General features: G+C 42.7%; 1 protein-coding gene across 4 annotated transcripts in view; it reads left to right on the forward strand.

The window, feature by feature from the left end:
* Ipo5 (importin 5) overlaps positions 1-20,102 on the forward strand; it is a 51,207-nt gene that overhangs the window by 14,281 nt on the left and 16,824 nt on the right. For 2 of the 4 annotated variants that reach the window (XM_030248018.1, XM_030248019.1), the window contains 10 exons: positions 130-223; positions 6,236-6,316; positions 8,803-8,995; positions 11,006-11,108; positions 11,920-12,016; positions 12,361-12,465; positions 15,081-15,203; positions 15,293-15,413; positions 17,338-17,425; positions 18,181-18,287. In XM_030248018.1, the coding sequence (XP_030103878.1) occupies positions 134-223; positions 6,236-6,316; positions 8,803-8,995; positions 11,006-11,108; positions 11,920-12,016; positions 12,361-12,465; positions 15,081-15,203; positions 15,293-15,413; positions 17,338-17,425; positions 18,181-18,287 (1,108 nt within the window). In that variant the 5' untranslated portion in view covers positions 130-133. Of the gene's footprint in view, positions 1-73; positions 224-4,726; positions 5,050-6,235; positions 6,317-8,802; positions 8,996-11,005; positions 11,109-11,919; positions 12,017-12,360; positions 12,466-15,080; positions 15,204-15,292; positions 15,414-17,337; positions 17,426-18,180; positions 18,288-20,102 lie in introns of those variants that run through there. The other 2 variants (NM_023579.4, NM_001360602.1) reach the window with 2 other exon arrangements.

Below are 20,102 nucleotides of genomic sequence, written 5' to 3' on the forward strand. Positions count from 1 at the left end.
GCCCTTCTCGCCCGGCCCCTCATCCCCGCGCCGCCGCTGGTGCCGGTCGCCGCGCTGGGCCCGCCCCCAACCCTCCCGCCGGCCCGCCAGCGCGCCTCACAGCTCCCTCCTTCTCTCTCTCACGCCTAGCGCAATGGCGGCGGCCGCGGCGGAGCAGCAACAGTTCTACCTGCTCCTGGGAAACCTGCTCAGCCCCGACAATGTGGTCCGGAAACAGGCGGAGGTAAGCGAATCGGCGGCCCCGGCGCGCCGATCCTTCTCCTCCGCGGCCGGCCGGCTGGCCCTGGGCGCTCGTCGGCCGGCCGGCCGAGCGGCGCGGGTCGGCCCGGCTGGCGGACAGCGGCCCCGCAGCCCACGTGCGCGCCTCCCGCCCGGCCCCGGCCCTTCCGGCCCGTGCAGCGGCGGCGGCGCCGGTTGCCTCGCCGCCGACCCGCGCACACGTGCCACCGCGCCTGACGCGCCCCGCCCGCGGGCCCTGCACCCCAGCCCTGCTCTCCCTCCCCGCGTGGCCCGCCAGCCCTCGCGGGCGGCCAGACCCCGGCAGCTCCTGACCCGTCCCGCTTCCCCCACCACCCCAGCCGCTCCCTTCCCCATCCCAGCTCAGGGAGAACGCGTGTCCTGCCTGTCGCTGCCTTACGGCGTCTTTCCCCCGAGCCCCTTTCTGGTTTCTAAAAGGAACTGCACACGCCGGTCCCTTCAAGATCGTGTGAAGTTGCCTTTGAGGGATCCCTGCTTGACCACCTCGCTCTGCTCTTCTTCCTTCGAATCTTGTTTGATCTCTAGAGATTTGGGCTTATAAACGGGATATACTGGGGGCTGTGGCTGTCTAACTGGGCCAGTGCCATCTCTTTTTCATATAACACAGATCGTTCTCAATCAGTCTTAGATCAAGGGTTCCATTTCAGATACAGTTATAAGCCCATTTGCAAGCTAGCAATAATATTATTAGCTCACTAGAAGACGGAAGATACATTGTTAGTGTTGAAGCTCAGATTTTTGTGAGGTAATTTCTAGGAAAGTTGATACGTGGAGCTCCTTACGACCCATGGGTCTGAAGTTTTTTAGGAGACTCTGAGGATGTGTGAATAGCTTTACTTACAAAGCAAAGATGTCTTTTATATATAGCTAGTGACGTTGACATGTCTTGTACTTACCGACCTAAAGTTGGGAGCTGTCTTTTAAAACAGTTGCTAATTTCGCTTTGAGTAGAATGGATAATCTGGCCACACTTAGATTTTAGTAAGTAAAGAAGTTGGAGACTTAACTTCTGTGTGAAATGGTGCTTTAAACTATGTCCTTCTTAATGGTGCTTTTAATTTTGGGGGGAGGGGAGATAGCGATGTTTGGCTCTCTAGTTTACACAGGCCCTTCAAACCTGTGGCAGTCCCCCAGCCAAGTTTCCTGAGCGCACCAGTTCCCATGCCCGCCTTATTCAAGTAATATGCAGTGTATAGGGGGAAATTCAAAGGGTACAATTCTTAATCCACTCTCCACGTTTATTTCATGAGCCTTCCTTGAAAACGTATCTTTAAAAGCATTCGTGTATACATTATGTTACCTGGGTGGATTTATAGTATACATAGTTCTGCAAATTGAATTTTCCCTCAGTTTCTTTCACATTGTCACCCAGAAGACCATACATTATATAGATAGGTGCATCTCCCTGTGAGTGAGTAATCCGATACTTTTAGTGCGGTCCAAGAGTACTGCACATAGAAATAACGTGTATACTTGTCTGGACGAAGGTAGTATATGTATGTAAAAGTATGCGTAAAAGTAAACTTGCAACAGTTTCCACTTAGGATATGATGATGCCTAAACATTTTGATACTTTGTGCAAACTCGAGGTAATTTTTTTAAACCAAAGCAAGTTCTTAATCCCACCCTATAATAGAAATTTCCATGTGTTGCAGAGCAGAACTGCTTTGTAATTAGTAAGCTAGTTTAATTCTCCCCCTCCCCTCCAGTTGCTTAAGTCTATTGTCAAGCCTGGTGGGGAATCGCTCTTCTATTGAACTAAATACCAGTGTCCGGTTCAGCTTGAATTCCAATTTGGTGCCTGTTGTAAATCTTTTTATCTCTTACATCCCTTTAGGGATCGTTAGTAGCATTCAGCGCATTTTCTCATAAAGAACAATCGGAAATAAGTACTCTTTGTCTCTATTCCTAGTGGAGATATTTAGGTACTACGTTTTTCCTTAATATGTCCTGAGAATGTATATAGAAAGTGAGTACTGCGACACTGAATTTTCTTAACTTGGCAAAAGAGCAAATTCGGGGTCAGGGTGGTCCTTGATACCATATGGTATAATAGTAAGTTGTAAATAAAACTTCCTAGAAAAACGCCAAAAAAAAAAAAAAAAGGCACAAAAGCTCCTCAATTTGTTTGGGGAGATTTATAAGTAACCCAAACAAGAGGACATACTAAGTCAGATGAAACAACTATGAAAATACTTTATTGAAGCTGAACAATTGGCATGGGCTCCGAGAATATATTTGTAAATTTATTCAGCCAAAATAAAAATACTTAGTCTACAGGGTCCTGGCTAAGGTCACTGTTGCTCTTACAAGGAGGTGAACAGTGTAACTCACATTGTTACAACATACATTGTTACATTTTGTTGAAGTGGTCTAAAGACTTAAATTTTCTAAAATGTTTCTCCTTTTATTTGGGGGTGGGGGAGAGGTTTGAGACAGGGTTTCTCTGTGTAGCCCTGGCTTTCCTGGAATTCACACTGTAGACCAGGCTAGCCTCGAACTCAGAAATCCGCCTGCCTCTGCCTCCCAAGTACTGGGATTAAAAGTGTGGGCCACCACGCCCGGCTCATTTATTCAGACCATTTAATACTTTTTTTCTTCTTCAAATCTACAAGGCCTTTCTAACTTTACAGAAAATGTTTCTCGTATTTAAGGAAATGATTTTGAGTTGGGCATATCTTTAATTCCAGCGCTGGGGAAGCCAAGTCAGAAGGGTCTCTTGAGTTCAGAGCCAGCCTAATCTAGTAAGTTCCAGGCCTGCCAGCCAGGGCTGAGTAAAGAAACCCTACTTCAAAACAGGGAGGGAAGGAAAGGAAAGAAAATGATTTTGAATGTTCATGTATTGGATACAATAATTAACCCCAATAAGGAGCTAAATAAATAATTGACAAGCATTTTAAAGGCATATAGTATCCATAACTGGACAATTTTATCTGATGTTTATTAATTATATGTAATACACTGTAGCCGTCTTTAAATGTTTCAGAAGAGGGCATCAGATCTCATTACAGATGGTTGTGAGCCACCATGTGGTTGCTGGGATTTGAACTCAGGACTTTAGGAAGAGTAGTAGTAAGTGCTCTTAGCCACTGAGCCATCTCTCCAGCCTGAATTTTCTTTTTTATTATTATTATTTTTTATTTTATGTATGTGAGTAGTTGTCTTCATACACACCAGAAGAGAGCATCGGATCCCATTAGAGATGGCTGTGAGCCACCATGTGGTTGCTGGGAATTAAACTCAGGACCTCTAGAGCAGTCAGTGCTCTTAACCACTGACCATCTCTCCAGCCCGGTGAATTTTAATTCTTAATATTCTTCACCAATAATAATTGTACTGAAGAAGGATAACATTGGAAAATATACTTGATTAGGGAACCAAGATATTTATAAAATAGACGTTCCTTGCTCCCTCTTTGGCATTTTCTCAGGAAAGGAACTGTCCTAAAACTGATGGAGTGAGCGAGAGACAAGAGAAACATTTCTCCTTTGTGGGCAGGAGAGGGAGGCAAAGCTTGTAGGTTTTGATTATGTATAGTGAAATCACATAGGGTTACAATTTTATTTAATTATGTATAGTGGAATCACATAGGGTTAGAATTTTATTTGCTCCAAGGTAGTAGTGGACACTGGACAGAAATGAAAAATGCAATCTCTGCACTGTAGAACTTAGTCTACCTAGGCTATGAAAAAGATAGACTGGACTTAGAGCTGTGTTCCAGTGTGCCTTTATCCTTGCCTGTTCTCCTGAAGTGAATGTAACACAATGTTTCCCACCGTTGAATATACAAATGAGAGGCCCTCTTAGGAGTCCAATGCCATTCATACTGAATTTTCCCGTTCATCCTGGAACCACGTGACTATTTGGCATACTTTATTTATTCTCACTTTGAAAGAACTGGCTTGGTGACACCAATGCGCCCCCCACGCCCCCAAGGATGTCAATCCCCAGAAACTATGCTGGGTTTTTCAAGAAGGATTGCCATGGAAGACTTTTTTTTTCCCCCCGAGACAGTTTCTCTGTGTAGCCTTGGCTGTGCTGGAACTCTGTAGACCAGCTGGCCTCGAACTCAGAAATCCGCCTGCCTCTGCCTCCGGAGTGCAGGGATTAAAGGCGTGCACCACCACCTCCCAGCTTTTATAGAACTTTTAAGAAAAGTGACAGCTTTGCTTGGTTCTTTAGTTGCGTTGGTAAAAGATTAAATGAAAAATTTCAAAATACCTGTCTATTTCATAATCAGCTTATCTTTTACATAAATTATGTCATTTTAATAAATAAATTTAGCACAGCATCTCAGCTCTGTACACCTTTGGGCCCAGTTTTCAGCTCTATTAGATCCTGAGTTTTTTGTTAACTGTGGGACTGTGGGCCTTAGGTTCACCTTCCCTCACAAAAATCTGTTTGTCCTCTGACTAAAATGTTTAAGGAGTTTAAAACTTGAGTGGCCTTATATAAATAGAACTCTTGAGTTTACTAGCCTCAAGGATGAGACCCAGAGCTGTTGGTACCAGGGACATTTGAAGAATGGTTTGGTTGCCTTGGAAGCCCAGGTTGTTGTTGTCTTTCATTTTAAGTGATTCAAGGGATAAAACTTGTTCACCTCTGCCAATGTCAGAGATGCTATGATTCGCATTTAATGGCATAAAGGAGATATCGGGGCAGGGTCTAAGGAGCCTTTATTTTCTTCCTGTGTCATTTCTGAGCATCCAGTGACAGCGAGTGAGACCTTCAAGCTTAGGCGGCTAAGGAGCTAAGATCTACTTAGACCGAAGGCTATGACGAGGTTTCCAGGTAAATAGTACAGATGTGCTTAACTTGATCCGCCTTTAAGGGAAAAGGGCCCAGTGGTAGGCTTCTTGCACATGAATTCTTTTCCACATGAGTTGAGACTTGTTTGGGATCTATTCTAACAATTTGCTTTTTTGTTGTTGTTTGAGATTTTAATATAATTACTACATTTCTCCCTTCTCTTTCTTCCCTGTAAATCCTCCCATGTATACCCCCCCCCTTTTCTAATTTGGGGCTTTAGAAAAAAACTTATACCCTGCTCCGTCTCTATGTTACAATATGTATGATTTTAGGACTGAGTGTTTGGCACTGAAGAACCAGTTGATGTGGTCTTCCACAGAGGAATACCACACAACTCACTTTTGACTGATTCTCTACCTTCTTATTGCTAACACATTTGCTCCGATACTACATAAGGAGAGAAGAGAAAGCATTCTCACCCACAAAACCTTTCTTAATAGATCCAGATTCAATATTGGAATTTGTTTTTGTTTTTTGTTTGATTGATTGTTTTTAGCCAGACTGGTTTTTTTTTGGGGGGGGGGAGTACAATCATTTGAGATGTAGCATATTCCTTCCTTGAAATGTGCAGCATAAAGAATTTGGACGCCCACCGGGCGTGGTGGCGTATGCCTTTAATCCCAGCACTTGGGAGACAGAATGAGTTTGAGGCTAGCCTGGTCTACAGAGTGAGTTCCAGGACAACCAGGGTTACACAGAGAAACTCTGTCTCGAACCCTCCACCCCATCCACCCCCACCCACCAAAAAAAAAAAAACAAAGATTTTGGATGATGCCCGTGGAGGCTAGAAGAGAGTATCTGTCACACGCAACTCCTGGAACTGGATTCATCTGTTGCTAGCTACAGTGTCCATGGTTATAACCAAACCCCCAGGTCCTCTGCAAGAGCAGTAATGCTCTTAACTACTGAATCATCTTTCCAGCCCCGAATTTGAGTTTGTTTGTTTGTTTGTTTATTGTTAACCAAAGGACATATGTTTTGAAAGTATATAAACCTGAAGAGGTAAGTAGAGAACTCTTTCCTTACTTGTCTGGAGTAGAGCACTTCACATCCCTAAAGAAACTGCTAACATCAGTGCTGACTGACTGCATCTTGGTCCTTATTTCGTGACTGGTTTGTTCATGAGATTTTCTAACATTTTGTCCCAACTTGTCACTGTCTCATGCAGGAAACCTATGAGAATATCCCAGGCCGGTCCAAGATCACATTCCTCTTACAAGCCATCAGAAACACAACCGCTGCCGAGGAGGTGATTCCTTAGCCCTGGACACTAACCAGCTCTCAGGGAGGGCGGGCAGTGTCACACGGGAGATGATGCTCAGGGCTAATCAGAATTTTAATGATTCATACTAAATATCAGAATTTTTATAACATTCTTAAGGTAGTTAAAAATTAGTGCCTTTATATAGAATTATTTTTTGTTTGTTTGGTTGGTTGGGTTTTTTTTGTTTGTTTGGTTGTTTTGTTTGGTTGGTTGGTTTTTGAGACAGGGTTTCTCTACTTTTTTAAAAACGATCTTATTTGTTAGCTTTGAGATGGGAGGCTGACCTGGAAATTCACAGTTTTCCTGCCTCTGTTTCAACGTGTTTGGCATTTACATAACAAATTTCTAGTTATAAAAATTGGGTTCTTTCATTGGAACTATTCTAAAGGAAGAAGTTCAATTCACAAAGCATTTGAAGAGAAAATTAGATTTACTTATTTTATGTGTGTAAGTGTTTTGTGTACATGTATATATACTTACCAGATAAGTGTCTATAGATTGTTGTAAACCAACATGTGGGTCCTGGGAACGTTCCTCAAGAACGGCACGTGCTGAGCCATCTCCAGTCCCTCAACAGCATTTTAAAGTCAACCAAATATTTCAAAAATAAATTTATAAAACATTCATATCGCCACTTGTACACGAAGCGGGTGTGTTGGGGAGAAACTCTGGAATAGGCAGTTTATAGGGTTTCTCTGTGTGGCCCTGGCTGTCCTGGAACTCACTCTGTAGACCAGGCTGGCCTCATATTTACAGAAATCCTCCTGCCTCTGCCTCCAGAGTGCTAGGATTAAAGATGTGTGCTACCACACCCAGCTGTTTTTATATAATTTAAGAAGGACTATTATAGTGAGAATTTAAGTGCAAAAGGAAAGGTGCCCCAAAAGAAAGCTACACCCCAGATTCTTGTTTGTTAACTATGTACATATTCCTTTGTGCACGTATATTTGGAGGCCTCAGGTCCCCACAATCCCACACTCCCCTTTATCTTATCTTTATCCTATCTTTGAGATAGGATCTCTCAATGAACCTAGAACTCACTGATTGGCTAGACTGGCTACTCAACAAGCCCCAGGGTTCCTCCAGGTTCTGGTTTTCCAGCCCTGGCATTATAAGCACATGTTATTATACCTAGCTTTTTACAACCACTTTGCTAGCTGAGCCATCTTCCCAGTCCGCCTTCTTTTTTAAAAAGATGGTCTCAAATTATAGCCCAGGCCACCCGTAATTGTGAGTCTCCTGTATCCAGGGGGTTAGGATGTCTAGTGAATTATTTATTGTATGACATTCAGATTACTGGAATTTTAATGTATTTCCTCTGTGTAAAAAATGGCTTTTATAGTTTGCTATTCTTGTGTGTTTAGTATCTAATTTTATCGTTTCATACCATAAAGTACTTATGTGCTTAAAGTCCTTACAGTACTGAATATCTCTTACTTTGGGAAGCGTTGAATGCTCAGGTCTAGAAAACCCTGCGTACAAACGTTGCATACGTAGCCAGGTCATAGGCAGTCTTTGAAAACAGTTAAGCATTTGCTTGTGATATTTGATGGAAATGAAGAAAACAATGTATAGTGGCCACTAGCCAGTCCTACACGTTGTCATTCAGAATGGTGTGAAGATGCTTACAGGGTGATTAACAGTGTGACAGTAACAACTAGCTGGCTGCTTGATGGTTAACAAGGAAACTACCTGATACAGTAAAGCCAGTCACAAAGTGAAGCCATGCTAAATTCCGTGTGAATCTTGATTTGGCTCAGGGATTAGCTGTGAAGGAACCTCTACATCCTGATTGGCACCCCCTTCAACTTTCTGTGATTAACTCAAGGAGTAACGCATAGAAGTTATTATAAATATATTCCACAGGGGTTTGTTGGTTTTTTATTTTTGAGACAGGATTTCTCTGTGTAGCCCTCACTCCTAGAACTCACTTTGTAGACCAGGGTGGCCTGGAACTCAGAGATCCACCTGCTTCTGCCTCCTGACTGCTGGGATAAGAGGGATGTACCTCTAACACCAACACCCAGCTCCACAGGTCTTAATATGTGGATCTAAAAATGTACACATTGAGATAGAGCAGTACATAGTAGCTACTGGGAACTTGTAGGTTTTGCTCACACTAGAGAATCATAAATGGATTTCATAGCATTTTACCAAAGAGCCTAGTGAGGAAGGGCAGTTAATGACAAGAATAATCCAAACTGAGCAGGTGAGGCAGGGAAGGCAAAGCCAGACGGGCGAGTGAGTCACATTCCCCCAAAAGTATCGAGTTGAATTTTCAAGTGTTTGGAGTTTCTTGCCTATGTTTTCTAGATAGATCATTGTGACCAGAAAGTTAATTATTTTTAAAAACTAAAAGGTGCTTTGAAACGAGTTATAAAAATAGGACAGTGAAACCCATCAATGGCACAGGGTTGGAAATCTTTTCTCTAGTAAGACATGAGGTTAATAACAATGTTCTCTATTTCTAGGCTAGACAAATGGCTGCTGTTCTCCTAAGACGTCTTTTGTCCTCTGCATTTGATGAAGTCTACCCAGCTCTTCCATCAGATGTCCAGACTGCCATCAAGAGTGAATTGCTAATGATCATTCAGATGGAAACACAATCCAGCATGAGGAAGAAAATCTGTGATATTGCTGCAGAATTGGCCAGGAATTTAATAGGTGTGTGCACAGTCGGGCTCCTTAGTTGCTCCTGTGTGTTAGTTTGGGCATTTTTGAGACACTCTTAATTGGTCTTAAGTTGTCCTGGCACATGCATGTTCTGTCCTCCTGCGTGCCGTGGTTTCAAGTCTGTACTAAAGTACCTGGCCCTTGACTCCTTTCATGTTTTGAGGCTGGCTTCTTTAAAGGCCAAGCTGGTCTCTTAACTCTTGGCAGTCCCACCTCAGCTGCCTGAGTGGGGCAGCAGGTGAGAGAGTCAGCATGCCCAGCTTTCGTGCTTCCCCCGTTTTTTTTTTAACTAGAATAGTTTCGAATATAGATATCGAAGGACTGTATATTCTATCAAAATGAGTGTAATTATAGATTCTACATTTAGAGCCAAAAGTCACAGGTATTTATGAAATCTAATTCTAATATTTTAACAATATTAGACATTTTTTGTAGACATTTTTTGCCTTTGATTCTGGGTCTCATATAGTGCAGGCTTGCTTTGAACTTGATAACTACCTTCACATCCCAGATGCTGGGACTGCAGGCATGTAGTACTTACTACATGAATAGTTTAAGAATCTTAAACTATTAAAGGCGTGATGGTGCACGCCTTTAATCCCAGCACTTGGGAGGCAGAGGCAGGTGGATTTCTGAGTTCCAGGCCAGCCTGGTCTACAGAGTGAGTTCTAGGACTATACAGAGAAACCCTGTCTTGAAAAGGCAAAAAAAAAAAAAAAAAAAAAAAAGAACCAGACAATTCTACCATTGAGCCCCTGGGGAAACTTGTAAATGGTGTGTCAGAGGGTGTGTTTGGGTTTGGTTACTGGGTAGTTTTGTTGTTTTGTTGATTGTTGTTTTTGGCCCTATCTTAATCCCCTTGTAATGATCCCTACCTTTGCACAATGTAAGGTCCTGTTGTCTGTAGGCTTGCAGCTTGTCGGAGAGGCTTGACTAGTATACCCAGGGGTTAATGCCTGAACCACAAATAAAGGCAGAAGCAGGAATTTGGTTCTATTTTTTTATTGTTCAGCTTTTTAAGAAGATAGATAATGGTGGGAAAGAAAGAAAAAAGGGAAGGAAGAAGACAGACTCTTAGTTACCTCTAGCAGGCAGTCTGAGCAGTGAGTCTCCTAAGGGCCACAGCAGCTTGTATGTTTACTCCTTACGTGTCCAGGCTAGCCTGAAGCTTAGGGCAGTCCTCCTTCAGCCTCCCCAGGGCTGCAGCTATCTGTACATGGGCTTCTTTGCTGATTTCTTCTTTTTTTCCTTTTGCACTACTGAAGTCTGAATGTAAAACCTTACGCGTGTTTGACAGAAATAATTTACTACTGTCCCTAAGCTGGTCTTGAACTCGTGATTTTCCTGTCCTATCCTGTCCTGTCCAAGTTAGGATTTAGGTCTGCACCAACAGGTCTGCCTTAAATTTTGTACTTTTTAGTCTTTTTAAATAAACACTGATGGCACCTTATCCCACTTAGACAGCATAGTGTATGCTGACCGCACATGACTGCTCTAATGGAGGGCAAGGCCAGGGCGGGACTATATAGTGAGGCCCTGCCTCAATAATAATAATAATAATAATAATAATAATAATAATAATAATAATAATAATAATAACAACATCTCCAGCTTCAGGGATTCCTGGTGTTTTCTCCAGTTTGAAAACAATAATTACTTTGATTTCAAGTTTGGCTCTGCCTTAGCAATGGGGAAGGGAGAAGGTGTGGGTTGTAGGTATCTGTGTGACCAAATAGACACATGGAAGTACTCCCTTCTCTACAGTCTGAGGGTGAGCAGTGTTACTGTCTGCTGACACCAACCTTTAAATGCACAGTGGTCCTCTTAACATTGCTACTGTTATGCTTAGATTGCTTTAATGGAATGCTAATAGCGTGGGTGGAGTCTGTACTGGTGTGCGTTGTGAGTCACACAGGTGTCTACACTGGAGTGTGTTGTGAGTCACACATAAATTTATAAAGTTTGAGCTGCACACTTCATGTCTGGATTTTGTATTTGTAGATGAGGACGGCAACAACCAGTGGCCTGAAGGTTTGAAGTTCCTCTTTGATTCAGTCAGCTCACAAAACATGGGACTCCGGGAAGCTGCCCTTCACATATTTTGGTATATAATCTGTTTTAATATTTTGAACACTTTAATGTCACTAACATCTAAAACATTTTAGCTGATTGTTTTAGCCTCGCAGTTCTGAGAGTTATAATAATTTAAGTTTTCTCTGTTGGAAACAAGTCTGAAAGAAAAAACAGCTGTTCTTTTCACACTTGGCATTCCTCATGTGTCTCTGACAATTCTGAAGTGTTTTCACACAGGACCAAGTGTAACTTTAGAAAAACCACATTGGTGATGATATTTTGAAAATGGTAACCCCATGGGAGATGTTGCTGGATCTTCTGTGGTCGTTTTATAATATTTTAACAAACTTCTTTGTATTTAGGAGCAGTGATTGAAGCGGTGACTGTTATGTGGTTGTCTGCTTTGTTTAAAATAAAATAGCAGCACTAGGTTAATAACTTTACCAATGTAAGCAGTATGTAATGGGTTTTAAACACATCACTGCTGTATTTCAGTAAAAGTGTTTCATTTAGTTGTTTTCCTAATGCACAGGAGATCAATTTGAATGTCCAAAACTAGACCCAAGTGGTCAGAGTATGTGCAGACCTGAGGTGTAGCTTCTCTTGTCTCATCCTTGTTTCTTGTCAGGACATCAGCTTGTCTTCTAATTGAGACAAGTGAAAGGAAAGCAGGGCCTGGTGCTGCTCTCTGTGTGGCTCAGCTGCCTTCTTTTAGTTCACCCACTTAGAACATGTAGTAGGTGCAATTTAAGGTCTGATGAATACTGTTCAATCAGGTTTAAGTCCACACCTTGGAAAGATGGTATAGCTTTTAAAGACAGGTCTTGTGAATCATTTCCTAGGAACTTTCCTGGAATTTTTGGGAACCAACAACAGCACTATTTGGACGTCATCAAACGGATGTTAGTTCAGTGTATGCAAGATCAGGAGCATCCTTCGGTAAAGCCCTTCATTTCTTCTATTACCACCAGCCTCATTCAGGGCTAACCTGGGACCAGAGTTATTGCAGTAAAGTGATGTTTCTACTCTTTTTTCCGGTTTTACTTGTTTCTGTGGGGGTGAGTTTTGTTTGGCATGCCCATGTACACAAGAAGAGGGCAACTTTGAGGAGTTGGTCTTCTACCTTTATGTGGGTGCTGGAACCAAGCATACGCTGCAACCCTCTTCACCATCCTTACAGGTCCCCCCACCCCCAAATTTTGACTTTTATACCTTAAAATATAAATGCTAGATTGACTGAGTCTTCATAACCTTTTGACATGACCTCCCTCCCTTCCTTGCAGATCAGGACACTGTCTGCCAGAGCTACTGCTGCCTTCATACTTGCCAATGAGCATAATGTCGCTCTGTTCAAACACTTTGCAGACTTGCTGCCTGGATTCTTACAGGTAAGAACACACCTTTGAATAGACAGACAGCACTCCTTCCTGACGCTGGATTTGAGGGTATTGCATCTTCATCAGTGAGCACAGACATGTGTGCCCATTGAGCTTGCCCTTGCTAGGGCTCCTGATTTGTGAACGTCCGAAGACAAATGGAAAAATCCATTCTGTCGTCCTCTCAGACACAGGGATAAAGCTCAGACTGCAGGTGCCTTTACCCCTGAGCCAGGTCTCTGGACCCCTGAAAGTTGTTTTTGTTTTGTTTATTGAGACATGGTCTATTGTGGTGGTGGTGGTGGTGGTGGTGGTGGTGGTGGTGGTGGTTCGGTTCGGTTCTGTTTTTCAGACACAGGATTTCTCTGACTGGCCTAGAGTTACTCTGTTGACTAGGCTGTCCTGGAGCTCAAAGATCTGCCTTCCCACCCCCCTATACCCACCCTAACCCCACTCCCTGGCTGCAACAGGGTCTTATATAGCCTAGCTGCACCTCAGACTCAAACCTCTTCTGAGTGCTATTAAAAGACAGTTTTTTGGTTGATCTTTAGGATTTTTATGGTTTTCCTTTTTAAAGGAAGATCAAGTGTAGCCTGTGTGTGCCTGTAGCTTGCTAACTAGCCAAGGATGATTTTGGACTGCTGAGCGTCGTCCCGACTCTACCTTCTAAGTCCTAGACTTTCCATCAGTTTTATGAGGTGTTGAGAATGGAATACAGGGCTTTCTGCATACTGGGCGAACACCAGCTAAGCTACAGCTCAACCCTAACAGGCTTTCTTAGCCCTTAAAAGAATAGTTACAAAATCTGTATGTTGGAGAGGTTGTATAAGCACTTACTTATTAAATTACCAAATAGCCTATAAGATTTCTATCACCTTTTGTACAAGGAGAAACTGAGTAGGAAGAACAAGCTTGCCCGAGAGCACAGTCCTGCAGAGTGGAGGGCTGACAGTGAGTGCAGACAGGACCGCAGAGTGCTGCCCGCTCGGCCACAGGCCTTGCTGCTGTTCTTCACGGTGTTAGTTCCCGCCAACAAGTTAATACTCCAAGGCTGCCTCCTGCCTTAGTCACAGATCAAAGATTGGTTTCCATACTGTAGTGGTCCAGTCTTGTCCAACACCAAACACCTGGGGGTTTTTGGGCAAATATGTGTTATCCTAAAATGGTATCACATAGGTAACACAACTCAGTTGTGTATGTATATATCTTAAGTGCCAGTATATATGCCTGTTACAAAGTATGAAGAAATAAAAATACAGTACAATAAATAGCTTCCTTTTCTACAAGCAAGTGCTTAGGCACAACTACCCTAGAAGACTATCAGACAGAATGGTCTGTGATCTGTGCACATAGCTAAAACTGGACAGATAGAGCATTGATAAGTCAAGCCTCACTTGCTTTTTACTGTTGGTAAGAGTTCCTGACCACAGTGGCAGAGACAAGGTGTGTCCAGGGGGCTCAGTGGATAGCCATGAGCTCAAGGGCAAGCTTCAGGGTCAGTGAGAAATCACAGTAGAGAGTGATAGAGAGGAAGACATCTGATGTTAACCTCTGGCTTCCACACATGTGGGAGAGTATTCAGGGCACTGTGCAGTAACTGTAGACATGCAAAGTTTATACGTGTGAGAGTGTGTGTGCAGTACACTGTTAGACATACAAAATCCACATGTGTGGGAGTGTGTGCAGTACACTGCACATACCAAAGTCCTTCATGGTAAAATGGTGTTGAGTTTATATATGACCATGTATACTTTGATGTACGTGATTGTGTGGCTTCTAATACCTAACAGGAGGCAAGTGCTGTATAATTCTTTAGGAAATAGTGATAAAAAGACTGGGCTGGGTGTGGTGGCCCACTTCCTTAGTCGCAGTACTTGGAGGCGAAAGCAGTTGGATCTCTTGAGTTTTGAGGCCAGCCTTGTGTACATGGTGAGCTCCAGCCAACCAGAGTTAACACAGTGGACCTTGACTCAAAAAAAGTTTGGGTACTGTCACTATACAGTTTCCCACTCAATTTTTTTGTTGTAATTGGTTCAACCTGTGATACAACTAAAGCTAAAAATAAGTTGTTAGATTCTAGGCTCAGATCATGTGATTTCCCATTTTTAGAACTACTTGGCATTTGTGATCATGGGAGATCTATGATGAGAGAATCTTGTGATTTCCTCATAAGCCAGAGCCAGTGTCTCCTAGCCTTGACTTTTCTTGCCCTCAGTCATATGGTAAGCAAGAACTGCCTCCTAGAAGAAATTACATACGATGTGTGCAATACAGTTTTTCATAGTGGCTATACTAACATGTTCTCAACAGTTTAGAAGAGGTCCACTGTCTCCACGCCCTAACTAGTGGTTTGTTGTGATTAAGCCATTCTTACAGTTGGGAGGCTGTTTTCATTGTGGTTTCGGGTTTTCCTCTCCCAGGACTCAGGCCTAAGTGTGTTTGGTGTATTTGGTGCGTGTGTGCATGCGTGCATTCTACACTCAAAAGGAAAGGTATTCTCTTAACTCCGGGTAGCACATTTGTACTTGCCTAATTGCAGTGGGCAAGTATTTAGTGCTTCTTAGGAATAAAGCACTGCATCACAAGGTGAGTCTTGAGCACACTGGTTTTCTGTTTCTCATTTGTAGGCTGTCAATGACTCATGCTACCAGAATGATGACTCGGTCCTAAAATCCCTTGTTGAGATTGCAGACACCGTACCAAAGTACTTGCGCCCTCACTTAGAAGCAACTCTGCAGTTGAGTCTGAAGGCAAGTGAACTCCCTCGATCAGGATTTTTTTCTTCTTGTCATGTTCCGGTAGTCTGAACTACTGAACATATACCAATTTGTCTTTGTAGTTGTGTGGAGACACTAACCTCAATAATATGCAGCGCCAGCTTGCCCTTGAAGTGATTGTGACACTGTCAGAGACTGCAGCTGCTATGTTAAGAAAGCATACCAGTCTCATCGCACAGACGAGTAAGTCAAAACTCTGCCAAGACTTTTGTGATTGCAAGCTTGTTGAGTACCTTTGCTAGGATTTGTGTAGTTTCTCAGCTTATTCAGAATATGAGTATGTGTTGAGTTAGGGGAATCTGGGAATCTGTACATGTTTGAACCCAGTATTGTGGATCTGCTTTTAGGACTTTGCAGATCTCTGAAACCTGGTGTTAGAACTAAAACTGCCATTCTTAAATCATGTACATAGTTGATGAGTACACACTGATGAAGAGAAGATAGATACCTGACAGCAAACAGAAAGGAGAGTTCATGGCTGCGGCTCCCAGTGCAGACGGGACCACAGTGCGCTCCACTCTGCTCACTCCTGACAGGGAGGGCTGCGTATGCTCAGGAGGCCCATGTCACTGTTGTGCTGTGGACATACTTTAGCTTAGGGACCAACCTTCCCATTCTTTATGAGCTTGATTTAGAAAGTGAATGCACAGCAGACTGTAGTTTTGTAGTTTCTACAATGAGGGATGAACTTAAACCTTTAAAGACAGGAACAAGGGGAGGGTCTCCACTGTTAGTGTGTCTGTTGCCACTTCCAGACAAAGCATGCAGTAACATGCTGAGGATTGGAAGCAAAGAAAACTTACTTGTTACTTATTAGATCTAAGAGTTTCATAAGGTTACTAACGATAAGAACACTAAAAATGGTTAGAAATAGCAGGTGAGCAGATGAGACCCAGTCAGACCAGTCAGAGACCAACAGAAGTAAAAGGGAGTTCTCAGCGCAGCCTCTATCCTAGCACCATGGCAGTCAGACTATAGGAGCTGCTCACATGGACCTGGTCTGCAGCTGCAGTGAGGTTGGACGATCCTAAGTGGTCAGGATGGGTTAGATGGGCACCATGGAGAGCTTGGCCCTACAGGCAAAGGAGCAGGGTGTTGGTGCAGGTCTAGGCGCTAAGAAAGCAAAATAAGGAGAATCAGAACAGACAGTTCACAGGGAAAGCAAAGCTGACCTGTGAAGTCAGTGATCAGAGGTATTGAGACAACCGTTTATTTGTGCAGGAGAAAAACTCCACGGACCCATCTGCGATATGTTAAAAAAAACAAAATAATAATAATAATAATAATAATAATAATTTGGGGTTGATTAAAGATCCAAGTAAATATAGATAGGTTTTATAAGTAGAAGCTAAATAGGAAAGCATTAGTTACAAGCCAGAGATAAAGACACTGCTGCAATTGCAAATACTAAAAATACATTTTTTTAAATAAATCATCTACTAAAAGACAAGGTTCAAACCAGCAAGGTATATTTTAGGCTTACCTGGGCTACATGAGACCCTGTCTCAACAGCTAAACCATACGCTTAAGAAAGAAGGATATAGCAAAGTTTTGTATTCTAGAAGTGAGATTTGTAAGACAGGATTCCGGCTTAGCATTGGTAACTCAATAAAGACAACAGTGGTTAAAAAATATGTGTTGCTAAGAGGTTTGAAGGTACCAAGGAAGAAGCAGATTTGGGGCATGCATGCAGCCCATGTTGTTCATGGGCAGTGATTTTACAGAATTCAAAACCTACCAGCAAGCACTCAGGTCCCACCATGGAGCTGCTGGTGTTTTGTATTGCCTTTTCAAGTCCTCTTAGGTAAGGCTTACTTACCTAATGGCTCGAAGTCACTTCTCTTCTTCCACATTACGTAGGTTACAGGATAAGACGCAGGTCACGGACCCATCTTGCCAGTCTGTCATGGGTATTCTGAAGTGACTGCTTGCTTGAACGAAAGGCTGTAGAATCTGTGTGGCAGGCAGGCTGGAAATAATGTTCCTTTGGGGGTGGGGGGAAGCAATCTCAATTAAAATTCTTTATTTTGGGGGGAGGGGCATTAAAAATGAAACATGTTAATAAAATAAATTCAGTCTTGAGGTATAAATTAATTCTTGACTTCAGTTCCTCAGATGTTGGCAATGATGGTTGACCTAGAAGAAGATGAGGACTGGGCAAATGCTGATGAGCTAGAAGATGATGATTTCGATAGGTAATCTACCAATCCTGGGTTAGGGTTCGGAATCCTAGTAGTGACAGAGGGTGGCTGAGACCAAACTGTATCTCTAAGCTCAAGTTCAAGTTTGCCTTTCTGTTAGATGCATTTCTGTATCACATAGAAGATATTTTATTTATCATGTATCATTAGCGTTAAGAAATTTTGCACTTAATGGATGTTGTTAAAACAACACTTTACTTTGTTAGTAAAGACAAGCACATCAGGAGAAATACCCATGACAGCAAAATGTCTGTAAAGACTGAGTGCGTACATGATCCGGTCTGTTAACTGATACCCAGCCTGGGGACATCCTGAGACATCTCAGAGGCAGATGAGCTCACAGCAGTGGGGATCCATCCTGCCGGTCCTGAGCTTCTGTTTCAGGTCTATGTTCTGCCACAGGTGAATTGAATGTATTTCTAGGATGAGAGATAAACAGTTTTCCTCAATAGCTGCTTTTAATTAATTCTTGAAAAATAAGATGCAGACAACAGGACAAAAACCTGGTAGACTGATTATGAAGTTTCTGTGTGCCAGGCTAGAGGTGTGGATCTCCTGTGGAGGAGTGCTTGTCTAATGAGCTGGAACCCTTGTATCTACCCCTGACTTAGCACAGTGGTTTTATTTACCGAGTGCTCCTTCTCTACCTGGAGGGCTTTAAACTCACAATTTGCATAAAAGACTGAATTCTTCTCTGTATAATTTGTTCTATGTACTTTTTGCTTATTCTAATGTCATTGTGTGTTTAGCAATGCAGTTGCTGGTGAGAGTGCATTAGACCGAATGGCCTGTGGACTTGGTGGAAAGCTCGTTCTGCCCATGATTAAGGAACACATTATGCAAATGCTTCAAAACCGTAAGCTACCAGTGCCTCAGAGTCCAGTAGTGTCTGTGCTCTTCTTAAGCTTAGGCTCTGACAAATGTTTTCACTGTTAATCTGCTTGTTTCTAGAGTGCTTAACCTAATTCTTAGATTCTCCTGATGAAATTCTATTCAGTCTAAAGCTAAAGAGTGTCTTTTCAGGAGCCAGGCATGGTTACATACCCATCCCTGAAGTCCCAGCACTTGTGAGCATATGAAGAGGTTCATAATAAGTTCAAGGCCAAATTAAACTGTATATCGTGACCCTGTCTCAGTGAAGAAGTTTTACCTTAATGCTGAAGATATTACTCTCTTTTTTTCCCCCTCTAGAATTAATATCCGTGCAGATATTAATTTTTTTTGTTGTTGTTGATTTGACTTGGGACAGTTAGTGTTTCTGCCATAGCTGGCCTGGGACTCTGAAGCCAGGCTTGGTGGTAAACAGCTGTAATGCCAGGCTGGCTGTCATTGAGGAGGGGAGATGGACAAAGATCAGGCTGCATAAGACCCTGCCTGCAAATACATAAATGAATGAATAAATAAGTTTAAAGATTTGGATAAAAGAGGAAAAATTTGATTGGCTGCAATTAGATGATAAACCGTTCATGTTAGTTGGCCATTGTAGTTTATATTAGTCCCATGTTGTTACTTGTGCTTAATTTTAGTTTGTTTTCTACTTAAAAAGATGATAAGGATGGTCGTTTTTAGAATTTAAAATACAGATGTATGTAAATTGCAAGGTTTTCAAATACAAAGGAGTTTGCTGTTAAAGGTTTATTGGAATTTTCTCAGACCTTTGTATTGGGCTACGGTTTTGTGATTGCACACTACATAATCTTTTGTTTTTAGTCATATCAACATAAGGTAGCTTGTCTCTCTTCTGACAGATGCATGGCTTTGATGATCTCCACTGAGCATTGTCATGCTGCCGAAGAGCACTCTGCTGCTGTAGTAATCTCGGCTTGTCATGTGTAGATGCCTGTGTACCTGAGGGCCGGACCTAAGAACCATGGGAGGGAGGGAGGGAGGCCTGGGATGCTGCTCTGGGATTCTCGATTGCTTTTGTTTAGGGTTTAGAGTTAAATCCTAGGTCTCCACGTGCTAAGCACACACTGCCCCTCGTCTGTGCTCAGTGAGCTGGGGGTCTTAAGGTGGAAAGAGCAAGTGAGGTGTGTGAGAACTCGGGCCCTTTATACTATTCATCTGCTTAGCGGTCTCATCATTGCCGCAACCTTTTGAGTTCTTTGAGTGCATGTTTTTATGCATGCACAGAGCATGCACGTGGGTCTATGGACACTTGGAATGCGTTTTTCACCATGTGGGTCCTAGTTTCAAACTCTGTTTATTAGGCACCTTTGACCTAGGCCATCTTGTTGGCTCCAGGCCTAGGGTTTCACTGCATAACAGAGATCTAACTCCCTCTGCCTCCTATAAGCTGGGAGGACAGGAGTGTGTCACCACTCTGACCCTAGATTTAGACACTGCCTCTATGCATTTAGCTTATAAACTTGTGAGTTTCTATTTCGAAAAAGTGAAAGAAACCCAGAGAATGTGACAAGAGTTTGCAAGCGGGGTGTGGTAGTTACATTCATTATATATTCACAGAAATAACTGCATGTGTTCGAATTTGCTTCTTAACTGTGTACCCTTAGCTAGCCCGGAACTTGCAAGTAGATCAGGTTAGCTGACCTTGAGTTTAGAGTGATCCATCTGACTGTCTCCTGGGTGCTGGAACTAAGGGATGCACCAGCAGGCCTGGGTAGATATACTATTATTATGAATTCTCAACTATTGTTCAAAGCAAAAAGGA

This window comes from Mus musculus, chromosome 14 (assembly GCF_000001635.26).
Source record: "Mus musculus strain C57BL/6J chromosome 14, GRCm38.p6 C57BL/6J".
NCBI classification, from domain to species: Eukaryota; Metazoa; Chordata; class Mammalia; order Rodentia; family Muridae; genus Mus; species Mus musculus.